Source organism: Cyclopterus lumpus, chromosome 25 (assembly GCF_009769545.1).
Source record: "Cyclopterus lumpus isolate fCycLum1 chromosome 25, fCycLum1.pri, whole genome shotgun sequence".
Classification (NCBI taxonomy): Eukaryota; Metazoa; Chordata; class Actinopteri; order Perciformes; family Cyclopteridae; genus Cyclopterus; species Cyclopterus lumpus.
The window spans coordinates 185600-198854 of NC_046990.1; the positions used below are offsets into that span (position 1 = coordinate 185600).

Genomic DNA, 13255 nt, shown 5'->3' on the forward strand with positions numbered 1-13255 from the left:
AGCTCACTGACACCAGGGACACAGGGAAGGAGATGGAGGGAGGCCGGATGCAAAGGAGGTGAAAGATGGGGAGATAGTAGGGGGGGTGGCTGTAAAAGTGCGAGAAAGACTACAGTTCACTGCGTCTATCTAGTTGTTTCACCACATTGTCCCAATTGGCAGGAAAATTTTGCCCACTTTACTGTGTCACTAACAGCGGCTGAGCATAGCACCTACCATGCCTGGAAAAGGCAATACATAATTCACACTTTGTTGTGCCCTCTTATGTGCTAAATGCCGCTCATTCCCATTTATGTTGCCTGGGCATCGTAACTGTGCTCCTGCTGTCCAACAAATTAATTCACTTTTACAACAATAGCTTATGTTTCTGAGATGCACCGATATCCTATAAAGCTAATAGCTTTATATGTACGTAACCGATACTTTCTGATTATACAGTGGAATGTAATTTATAGTAATAAAGGTTACCATACTTGTTTGTACGGCAGCCTTGAATAACTGCTACCTGCGATTTTCCTTTAAAAATACAAAGAGGTGTGTAGTTGAGCATGTACATCGACATTTTAGAGCTCAGCCCGGTGTGCCAACTAAACACCAGGTCTCTGTCAGATGTTGGCCCTGAATTATTCATGAAGGTGCTCATTTCTGTAATTCTTGTGTCTGTGTTGAGTGTCAAACACTTGCATGGCTGAAAGCCTTTGCTGAAGGTGCTGGAGAACCATTTGACAGCACAACAAGATTCTCTGCTTCACACCTACATCCATGCAGTTGGACTGGTCAGTTGGACTTGGCCTGAGGCAAAAACATGTACATAGTCTAATGTAAATGGATGGTGTTGTTGAACCAAGTACAGTTCCTGAATGAGTGAGGATTAGATTTATCAAAATGGGGGCTGGTTAGTTGTAAAATTGATCGGTTTATCTGGGCAGGAGCAAGGCCAAGGGTCAAGCTTAAAACACTCTAAATTGACAAGCAGATCGGAGGCCTAGCTTTACCAAAGCTCATAGAATATTATTACGCGGCCCAATTGAGATATATTGTATATTGGTGCTCCCTGGAGTATCAAGCTGGATGGAAACATATTGAATTAAATCTGGGCCGATCTCAACCCCAGGCCAGACTAGGAGGAAAAGATTACACTGACCAAAGGGAGGTAATTCCATTTTAGATGTAACATTGGATATCTGGAAGGAGATAGTCAAGAAATACTAATTGGAAGGAGACAGTTAGCTTTTGATCTGGCCCTCTATGTCCCCCAGGTTTAGACCTGGACAGATAGGTAGTACTTTTGTTCGCTGGAGAGAAAGAGGAATAACTGCAGTATGTACACTTATAGAGGGAAACACTTTTAAAACTTTTGATAAACTAAAAAGAGAATTCAATTTAGGAAACCTCTTCAGATATTTACAGCTAAGACACTTCTACGATACAGAAATTAAAAAAGGAATATCATCAGAATGTAATGAAGTGATCAAAGTGTTGACAGGTGCCTACAAACAAACCCCCTCAAAGTTGGTCTCCAAACTGTACAGTAGTTTACAAAAACGAATCGGAAGTAACACACTATATGTAAAACTGAAATGGGAAGTAGAACTGAACATCAAACTGTCGAATAGTGATTGACATTCCATGTGTACAACGCAACAGACTTCCACTAGTTCTAGAAAATGGAGGGAATTTGGGTGGAAGAACCTAATCCGCTTTTTTATTACACCACACACAAAATATAAAGAATTAGGTAAAGAGCAGCCATGCTGGAGAGAGTGTGGGCAGATGAATGCCAACCACTCACAACTCCAAACATACTGGGACCAAGTCATTCAGACTGGAGGAGATCTTAAGCTATAAGATCCCCAGGGACCCACGGATCGTTTATCTGGGACTAATACACGGTGATCTAATTCATAAGAAAGACAATTATCTTATATAACATCTTGATACTAGCAGCTAAAAAGGCCATCACAAGGAACTGGATTAAAAGTGACCCCCCAAGCCAAGGACAGAGGCTGGACATCGTGGAGGAAATACATAAAAAAAGTACTCATTTACTAAGGTTAAAATCAGGGACCCATGAGCAGCGCTGGGAGAAGTGGATAGCATTCAAGGTATTAAGTGACCAGAAATAAATGATCCCAAATAGTGTAAAGAGCGATTGTTGACCCCCTATTGTTTTTCATTTTCTTCTTTTTTCTATTTATTTATTTGAATCTTATTTTTTGTCATTTACAATGTTTTGTCGCGTTCTTTGTTACTCGAAAAAAAATCTAATAAATAAAAAGTTTGTAAAAAAAAGAAAGCCTTTGCTGAAGGTGCCGGAGAACCATTTGACAGCACAACACGATTCTCTGCTTCACACCTACATCCATGCAGTTGGACTGGTCGGACTGGTCTAACTGAGGCAACAACATGTACATAGTCTAATGTAAATGGATGGTGTTGTTGAACCAAGTACAGTTCCTGAATGAGTGAGGATTAGATTTATCAAAATGGGGGCTGGTTAGTTGTAATATTGATCATTGGTGTCCTAAGGCCTTATACGGTCCGGTCTTCCCAATACTTTAAATACATGTCGTGATTTATTATCCTCTGATCAACAACAACACATGGTCAAAGAAGAGGTGATAACCATGCTAACGATCACCCAGAAAAGAACACATTGTAATTCAGCATTGTTGAACAGAATAGTATCTCAGATTCTTTTGTACTTTTGTCAAGTGCCATTGTTTCCATCGATGAACGAGAAGCTGCATCCAAACTTTACTGTGGAGGAGTGGGAAGCAGTTGCCCGGTCGGGTGAATAAAGACAGTTTGCTTTGGTCCCTTACAAGAATCTCCAACTTAATGTGGAGGAGTTTTTGTGCACCCGATTCATCAAATTGTGGTGTTGGGGACAACCACGCGTGCTCAGGCCTCCTGATGATCAAACAAAGAGTCATTCATCCATCATGGAAACTGACTCTTAGGGCGTAGAATGTCAAATCTTGGGAAAGGTGCAATACCAACTACATGTAGTTGCCTCTACACTAGAGATGCACCGATTCAACTCTTTCGTTCCCAATTCAGATATACACACCTCGGTATTTGGCCGATAGTACCGATCCAACAACTTGTTTAATTAATACGCCGTATGGCTCACTGTGTGGAGGAGACTGATACCATTCTTTTTGACTTGACTTAAACATTACCAACCAACATTTGTGAAAATAAATGCTAAAAATAAATCTGTATACATAAATGTACTGAATTGTTCTTTATGTAAATAATGGCATCCGATACCAGATCGGCCTTTTGCCACCGATCTGGCTATTTGAGTCTGAGTCGGACAGATATCCGTATCGGTGCATCTATACTCTACACACAGCAGAGGCCCCCTAGACTCTCCTTTCCCAGATAGTGACAAGTGGAATGCAGAAGTTTGAGGAGGATCCTGTGGTGGAGGTCCCACTTGCCACGGCGTGTCACAGGGAGAACGTTTTGAAGTCGAGGAGTCTCTGGATCCCTTAAGGACTCCATATTCTGCTGCCAGACTTCAAGGCTTATCTCGATAATGACAAAGAAACCTCATAGGGTGATGGGCTTTGCTCTATTCTAGGTGCTAGCCAAGGACTGTCCATAACATCCACTTGGTCCCAAAGCACAACAAGACAACGACTAGTAATTGAGTTGTGGCTTTTTCCAGGAAGCCAGGCAGATAGTTGACATTCCCATCCCCATCGCCAAAAGGGGCTTTTAGTCATCATACATTTCTGGAAAATGATAGTCTCACCTCTCGCATCAGAATAATACTTTTTCGTTTGGTTTTTCGTCCATGTCTGCTTTCATAGTACTGGTCCAATCTGAATGGAACAACCTAGTTTTAAAAGGTATTTGCTCCCTTGTTAAATCAAGGTTATACAAGTATGTCTTTACCCTGTTGCATGTTCTTTTATCAGTGAGTATTTTTCCTCGGTACTCTTCGTGTCGTGGAATCGGTTCCTATCGAAGTGCAGCCTGGCAGATAATGGCTGTTTTGTTTAGTAGTAGATCTGCCTCAAGTATATAACATGCATTATTCATCTCCCACTCAAGATTGCACTGGAAAGCTATTCGAAGACAAACTGTTTTCTGAGTTGAAGACGCACATAAGGGGGAGGGGGGGCCTTTGTCGATGTAACACTACATATTTAGTGATGTGTAATGTTTTATTGATGCAAAGTCCTGACTGACTTGCTTTAGGAGGCATCAACCTGATGACAGCCTCCCCATGCTTCATTTCACTACTATGAGGCATTCGCACTGGCTTGCAAGGACTTATCAACACTCTTATGTTGTACTAAATGTTGCTTTCTGTATGGTGTTTCTGAGGAGCACTTGAGTTAGCTAAATGGATGTACTGTTGGGGGCAAGATGTCTTAGAATACTCCCCACCATATGGTTGCGCCATCTGCATCTGGCCCCTCTATTGGCCTGTTGAGAAGTTTTCTGCTGACTACAAGAAGAACTTCTACTTGACCCTTATAACACATTTCCAAGCCAGTGGAGCTGCTCTTTGATTGTGAAGCCATGCTTATTCATTACATTACATTACATTTAGCTGACGCTTTTCTCCAAAGCGACTTACAATAAGTGCATTAAACCATGAGTCCAAACTCAGAACAACAAGAATCAACTACAAAGTGCTATCAGTAAGAGACATTTAAGTGCTACTAAAGTGTTAAACTACAAAGTGCTATCAGTAAGAGACATTTAAGTGCTACTAAAGTGCTAAACAACAAAGTGCTATCAGTAAGAGCCATTTAAGTGCTACTAAAGTGCTACTATGGCTCTACCTTCCCTATCCATAGTCGAAAAAGATGTGTTTTTAGTTTGCGACGGAAGATGTAGAGACTTTCTGCTGTCCTGATGTCAATGGGGAGCTCGTTCCACCAATGAGGAGCCAGCACAGCAAACAGTCGTGACTTATTCAAGGATGTAATCTGCACAGCACAGACATGCTAGGATGAGGGCTTTTAGATCAATGTGCACCGACAATAGTACGACAACAGGGATTTTTCAGCTTTACAGCCAGTACAAGTGAAGAAAAGAAATCCAAGCTGTGCGAGGACACAGGAGCAAACACGGGGAGATAAATGCTTCCTGTCCTTTGTTTTAAGCTACATGTTTCCGACATTAAAAGTGTCATAATGTGTTTACAGGCATCTGACAGAATGGATATCCTCCTCTTCAGAATCCAGTTGTCTACATGCCATGTTACAGCGTACTTCACGCTTCAAAATCTATTCATCCCGCTCGTAACTACAGATGCAGCCATCCCTCCGTTATGGGGCCCAGGGACTGTGCTTCCCACATAAATCATACTTTTAATGATTATGATCATATCACGGTCATATGATGAGGATCAGCTCATGACAATAGGCTTTTATTCATTAAATATAGTTGTTTTTATGGATAAAATGGTGTGACCACTGAAGGAGACACTCCTATTGATACTGATTATAAAGATACAAAATAATAATAATAACTGCGTGCGGCGCACTCATCTGAGAAGCTGATGTATTGATCCTGGACAGCGTTGCACAAAGTGTATGAATTCTGTACAGTTTTTATCTGTTTTCAAAAGGAAATCTACTAATAAATCCATCTGCTGATAGTGAAAGTTGTTCAGGAAGCTATCTCATTATTGATCTGTGTAAGGCCAGATATCAAAAAATATATATATATCAATGCAAATCAACATGTCAGTACGTGAATTTTCAAAAGTTATTAAAACTGCTGTGACTTGCGGTCTAATAATACTAATAATGCATATTGATAATGTCACTTTGACAACAAAGAACATAACATTTACAAATCAGGCATTAAAGTGCAGTACACTTCTGTCAGTCACTGGAGTTTGATTTCACCAGCTGGGTCCTGATTGTGTAACTGCATGTTTACTTTAGTGATGCGAACAGGAACGGGACCAGAAGCCCTGGACCAGGTCCAGCACGGTTGTGTTTTCAGCCTTGGTCCGGACCTGACTTAACAAAGCAACCTGAGGGGGAGTGGAGTGAGACAGGGGAAGAGTGGACTAGTGCATGCAATAGGTTAATTACTCAAATTTGAATGTCAACAATATGATTGGAGCTGTGAACTGTTTGGTACAGTCCTTGTTGACAGTGTTAAATGTATATATTGGGCGTGGATTGGACAATTGCACTTATCTTACACTGTACATTTTATTCTATGTATCGTCTGCACTTTGTTGATTGTTTATTTGTTGTCTACTGTTTTTTGCTTGTTGTTGTTTGTTATATTTAACGTCCTATGTTGCACCACCCACCACGCTAAGTTCCTTGTAGGTGTAAACCTACTTGGCTAATAAAAAAGTTTCTGATTCTGATAATAAACCCTTAAAAAAAACAGCAAATGCCATAACTGTTTTAACCTGAATCAAACTTGATCTGACAAATCAATGTTGGAGCTGTTAAAGGTTGAACTCATTTTAACTTTATACAGTATACTGCTGGTGGTGCTTAACTTGTAATGATATATTATATTGTTTCAAAATATGAATGAACTACTATCTACTAATTAAAGCTTTAAAATATGCAATATGTAGTGCAATCCACCCAGTAGTTCTTGGGACACAGTGCAGACCAGATTGCTGGACTGGCATCTTTACGTGATGCCTCCTGTAATTTAAATAGATGCTGGACAAGCTGCGAGAGCGATGGACCAACACTGGTCTCTGGAAGAAGCTGGAGCAACGGAAAGCCGTGATCACAGAGCCCCGCGGTGGTGGCAAGGGGGACTTTGACGAACTGCTCCAGAAGTACTACGACGCCATCGCTTACTGTGAGGATGACCGAGGTGAGACACCTTTGGACCAGCTGATGCTTTTTGCTTTGTCACTCTGAACAAGCTGATGTCTATTAATTTGTGCAAAATCTGGTCTAGTGCTCGAACAGCAATTACCTGATTCGTAACAAGAACAGCAAGCGGTGCGACTTCATCTGAATTTAAGTTGTCATTTGTACGGCTGCTCAGCTGCTGACATCCATCATATTCCATTATATTTACAGCGTTGACACGTCCTGTTGTGTATGTGATGTATTTGTTGTAGATGGAGCACTGCTGATCGCTGTCTGTAGGGGGAAAGTGAGTGAAGGACTCGACTTCACTGATGACAATGCCAGGGCAGTGATCACCATTGGTATTCCCTTCCCAAACATCAAAGACCTCCAAGTAAGTAGATTCAAAATACGCAGGAATCGTAATCACAACGTCTTGGTCAATATTGAGATCATGATTATTCAACACGATTATTCATTGTTTATGGAAACATGCATATTTTGAAGTTAAATGCATCAGTCTGGTGCTCTTTGAGAGCTACATTTAGAGGCTAGTTTCCCTCTTGTTTAAAGCTATAATGTCTGCATATGCAACCTCTTTTGTGTTAACATTTGAAAGTATAATAATAAGTACCTACTGGTATCAAAGATATTGACCAAATATCCGTATGGTATTAGTCAACCTTTAGTATCATATATGGCTCTTCTCTCACACTTGATGCAGCAAAGTTGTAAATAATACACACAAGGTCTTCGAAGAGGTCCAGTTACTCAAATTTACATTGGGTCTTATAGCCTCCCCCATCAAATCAATGTGCATATCCATATCATTGCAACACTATTTATTGTTAATTTTCAAAGTAACATTATGCCTCATTCATCAACTGTTCTCAAAAAGAAATATCTTCTCAATACCCACTTCCAAACTTTTTCAGAAGTGTTCACCATTGAACACATTAGTGGGCAAACATGTTTGGTAATTGCGTTTTCTTCATTTGGATGAATAAGAATTTTAATAACAATAATATTTTGTTCACAATTTTAGGATTACTTATAGTTTTATAGTTCTTTTTCATGATTTCTTATAGTCGTTAATATGTTAAAAAGTCTATAGTCTAATATTTTGAACTATAGTAAACTACATTTTATATACAGCACCGTATTGTATTATACTATATTTGAATTATACACAGTACAGTGTACATTAGTTTGAAAAGAGTTTCAAACAGTCAGTGGATTTCAATACTTTATAATCATACAATAAATATACAATGTCAGTGAGATTGCTGAGAAATAAAAACAACAACGTGCAGCACGTTTCTGTACTTGAACCCGGAGCAGGAGAGGGAGTGTTGCGTCTTCACCACGCACACATAGCTGTCTGCACTCTGTCCACTGTGGGAGGGGCGCATCGGGGCGCCGTGCTTGTTTAATAAAAGAAGGTGTAGACCTTGAATGATGTGTTGTGATCGGCGCTATATATAAAATTAAATTAAACAAATGAACTTTACTTTCTAGGGGGGCGGAGGGTGCTGTTTGGGGCAATATAATGGTAGAGGAAACACTGTCTTTCCTTCCTAGCACATTGAACGGAATCTTCCAAATGCAATAAATAAAAAATGCCTTTTTTTTTATAGAAAAAGTGCAAACCGAGATTTGAGCAGTGCAGTCTTTTTCTACTGGATTTCCTGAGAGAAATGGGTCCGTGACGGCCCTTCTAGTCATTTGAATCTTGTCACATATGTAGGTGCTAGTTGGTGAGCCTCATACTTGGTGTTATTTATTTTCACAGCAGACCCCCAGCTGTAAACAGACTCAGACACAGTCGGTTGCTTCATCTCTCTCAAATCTCCATGCGATAGTTCTCGCTGCGACCGCTCGACCAACTACTGCAGACCAGTTGTGTTTGATATCCTCACCAATGGACATCACCAGATGCTCTAAAGCAGGGGTGTCAAACTCATCTTCACCGTGCATCAGCATCATGCTGCCCTCAAAGGGCCGGTTGTAACTGTAACGCTGTATACATGCAGCTACTGCAGAGCATGTTGTTAAATAACTGTCTTTGCATTGGATTATTGTTTATAATATTATAACATAATCCATTTAATTTAATTATATTTATTATAACCCACATTACTGTATCAAAGATCAAAAACGCATGTTATTACATTAACTTTGTTCAAAGCTTTTTTGTCACAGTTGAGAAGGACATAACGCTGTGAGCTGCTAAGAACATGTGTGACAGATGTGGTCTGGAGCAGTGGTTCTCCACTGGTCTGTAAACTGGTCTGGAGCAGTGGTTCTCCACTGGTCTGTAAACTGGTCTGGAGCAGTGGTTCTCCACTGGTCTGTAAACTGGTCTGGAGCAGTGGTTCTCCACTGGTCTGTAAACTGGTCTGGAGCAGTGGTTCTCCACTGGTCTGTAAACTGGTCTGGAGCAGTGGTTCTCCACTGGTCTGGGGCAGTGGTTCTCCACTGGTCTGTAAACTGGTCTGGGGCAGTGGTTCTCCACTGGTCTGTAAACTGGTCTAGAGCAGTGGTTCTCCACTGGTCTGGAGCAGTGGTTCTCCACTGGTCTGGAGCAGTGGTTCTCCATCAAACTATGGAGGCTAAATTGATCGTCTGGAAGCGGCCGTCATCCAGACGCAGTTCCTGGAGAAGCTGTGTGCGGCTGCAGATATTATATATATAATATAATATATATTAATATTATGAACCCAGACACGAGGGCTTGATGTTCCGACATGTGTGGGACTTCCTCAACATGTACAAAGCAGAAATAGTGGTTATTTCTTCCACGGTGGACAGCGGTAATTAACTGTTTCTTGCAACCAAGAGTTCGCTTCTCTTTTGGTGTGAATGCAGCATGAAGGAGAGAAAACAGACAGGAAATGACGTGGCGGGCCTTGAGTTTGACACCTGTGCTCTAAATACCTGTACCTACGTATCATCAAATAGAATGGATGTTGGAAAAGAAATCACAGAACATCCAGAAGCTGCTGCCTGTATAAATGTTAAAACTGGTACTATGTCTGGAAGATGTCCACCTCTTCTCTTTTCTCAATATTTTGAATACCATGAACACACACACACACACACACACACACACACACACACACACACACACACACACACACACACACACACCCCAAAGCCGTAAGAGAAAATCCCAAAGCGATGTTCCTGTGTGCCCCGTCCTTAGCAGAGAAAGTTGACCTTTAAGTTTACCTCTCCTCCCCTTTAGTCCTCCGCATGCCCCCTGTCAGAGCACGACGGAGCTTTCACTAACCTGTTCTGTCAGTGTGGAAGGCGTGTGCGTGATTGAAGCCTCCCAGACTCTTTCACCTGAGCCAAAGCTGTCAGTTGGCAGCTCTCAGGCCATTGCGTCTTATTTTTTTTGTATCAGATTAATTTGTTTAGCGATATTGTGTTTGCACTGCTCATGGTCATATGTGAGATAAAATAAAATAAGTCTGTATGATATCTTAGTTAAATGTGACTTTAGTGTTACTGCCAGGCGGCCATCTCTTATACTGACAATTTGAAGCCAATGCCAATGTCCTAAACTTGTATTCTTTCTAATGGCCATCAGGGGGCGACTCCTCTGGTTGCAAGAAGAAGTTAGAGTGAATAGAAGTCTTTGATAAAATGAACCTGCTTCTCTTATGATTTATTACCTCAGTAAACTTTTTAAAATAGCAAATAAGACCATTAACTCATACACAGTCTTTCTGGCCCAAGTACTTTGTAGACCACCAAATGTGCATCATGAAAATAGTCCCCAACAAATGCACTATTTACTCCTGCCTGAGTAACGTTTGCTAAAAACTAAAAACTACAGATACCAGCTGTTTTAGGAAATTACTTTAGATGGTTGACTAGACATCCTAAGACATTGTTGGTTTTGTTTTTTATTCTTGTTTTGATAATTGGCATCGGCACAAAGGAATCGTTCCCTTTTTAGTATCAAGATATTTCCAATAATAAGTTCTATGCTGAAGAAGACTGAGACTCATGCAATTTAAAGCGTTAGATATTACATTGTATGTATGCTGATATTTTATCGATCCGGTTGACAATATAACAGAAAAAAGGCAGTAAAAAAAGACCATATATGACAAACAGCCCCAAAAAAATAAAGTAAAATCTAAAGTCAATGTACAATATCATAAAACTGATGTTTCTGTGTGATTCCGCTGAATCAAGTGTGTCCAATAATCTGCCTGATGGAGAATAAAACAGGAGATACATGGATGGAGCAGAACACCAGGAGGAGAATTGAAGAAGCCTTGTTAGGGCCACGGAGGAGCTGACCCAGCGTGAAGAGACTGCATTTCTAATGTCATATTCTCCACATGAGAAGCCTTTGTTTATTTGCTACATGTGCTCAGCCCCTCAGAGCGCCCAGTCTCCTGACCCATCACGTCATAATGCACAAGATGACTTTGTACTGCCTTTTAAAGTCACATCAGAACCTTCGATTTAGTTTTTGTAAAGCTCCATTCATAAGCGACATTAACACTGCATGAATTAATAAGGAAATGAACATCTGGATATCCAGATCAAACGCCTAAGATTGAACAGGGGTATTTTGTGCATTACCTGTCATACCACATCCATTTTGAGGAGCATATGACTCCCTCACTCTTTAGGTGGTGGTTCTGATGCATCTGGTCACAACAAAGACCAGTGTAACCTTAGAGCTAAAGGCTTGCATTTCCATTCTGAGTGGTGCTGAGATTACTTCCTGTATCCATATGGGTCTGACCCTCTTGTGAGCAGAACTTGTCTTATGATGTTGACTCCTGTCAGGCAACAGCTAGTCAAAATATCCGCCTCAAGTTTGTAGAAATCATCCTGCCTTTGCTTGTTCCTCTTTCGTCTTCTCTCTCGGCTTGTCTTTTCCTTCCCCAGTTATCTCCTCTTTCAGTGGCAGAGGCAGTGTGGCCCCCAGAGAAACCCGTGGGGGCTGTAAAGATCTTTGAGCTAACCCCATTACACTGCTGAGAGGATGGAGACACTGACACTAATGACTGTCAAAGCTATGCAGGTAGCCGCCGTAGCCCTCGAAGCTCTGTTAAAGGAGCACATACTGTACACTGATGCAGCACTAAGAGATAAGAGGTTCTTTAAGGGGCCGCACTAATGCATGTAATGGCATAGTCACTATTGGATAGTCAATACTGTTATTTGGAATGGCCAATTCCAGGCATTCAGGAATCGGTGTACTCTCTGAGTAATGGTACATGGTTCTACATGGTTCTACATGGTCCTCTATACTAAGGTGGTTCCAAACCAGTAATGCCGAAGTAGCCACAACCTTTTTTTTAACATAATGCAGCTCTGCTCATGTGACTTGCTGACCTACGCCGTCATATCACTGTTGAAACTGCTCGTTCCTCTTTTATTCTTTTTGCTTGTCAGTTAAGCTGCAAGTTATAACACTGAAAGGCGAGCCTGGTGCTTCAAGGACAGAAAATGCATTATGTGCTTTAATATTAGCGATAGTCCGATTGATCGCTTTGCCAAGTGATCACGCCGATTAATGCCAGTTTGGGATAATCGGCATTGGAAGATGCCTCTGATCATTAGGCCAATTAAAATAAATGTCTGCAGGCAGCATTCTCAGTTTGGCTTCTGTGGAACAAAGTGAGCAAACACCAGGGAAGGGCTTCAACAGCACCTTTGGAGCTCGCGCTGTGTGCGCAGACGGACTGTCGACAGAAGCCTACGTTCAACTAACAGGGTACAGGGTCGTCCATCAATCGGAATCGGCGGTTCGATACTCGGTCCATGTCGATGTGTCCTTGAACAAGACGCAAGACATGTTAGCTAGTCCTGATGGGCAAGTGGCACCTTACATGGTAGCTCCTCAGATCAGTGTGTGAATGGCTGAATAATGGCTGAATGATGGGTGAATGAGCTTTGAGTGGTCGGAGGACTAGGTCCATTTACGGCTGACTCGCCGTACCAAAGGAAATCACTAGTTTTGCTGGCGATGCATTTTTAGTGGCATGTGTTGGTTTATCGCCCCCAAATGCTGTTGATAAGTGCAACAAAACTCAAAAACCTTTAGTTTTTTGATGATAGCCCAAAAGACATTTGTTGGTATATTTAGTATTCTGTAACCCAGATTCGTTAGGAAGGTTTAACCTGCCTACCAGCAGTGCTACAGGCAAAGCAGTGAGCCTGAGCTATGGTTGTGTGTTACTAGGGTCCGAGTGACTGACTTCAACCCCATTGAAATTGCTAGGATTTGTATTATTCCTATTCTGATCCTTATTTTTCTACATTGGGCGCATATTGGGGTTGCAAAATTCCGGGAATATTCAAAGTTGGAAACTTTCCACGGGAATTAACTGGAATAAACGGGAATTAACGGGAATAAACTGGACATGTTGGGGTAATTTAACTGTATGTACCTTGTCATAAGCAGACAT

The 13255-nt window shown here is 41.2% G+C and overlaps 1 protein-coding gene across 5 annotated transcripts in view; it reads left to right on the forward strand.

Annotated features, from left to right (window-relative positions):
* brip1 (BRCA1 interacting protein C-terminal helicase 1) overlaps window positions 1–13255 on the forward strand; it is a 96327-nt gene that overhangs the window by 32644 nt on the left and 50428 nt on the right. For all 5 annotated transcript variants that reach the window (XM_034529131.1, XM_034529130.1, XM_034529129.1 and 2 more), the window contains exons 15-16: window positions 6669–6831; window positions 7085–7206. In XM_034529131.1, the coding sequence (XP_034385022.1) occupies window positions 6669–6831; window positions 7085–7206 (285 nt within the window). The remainder of the gene's footprint in view (window positions 1–6668; window positions 6832–7084; window positions 7207–13255) is intronic.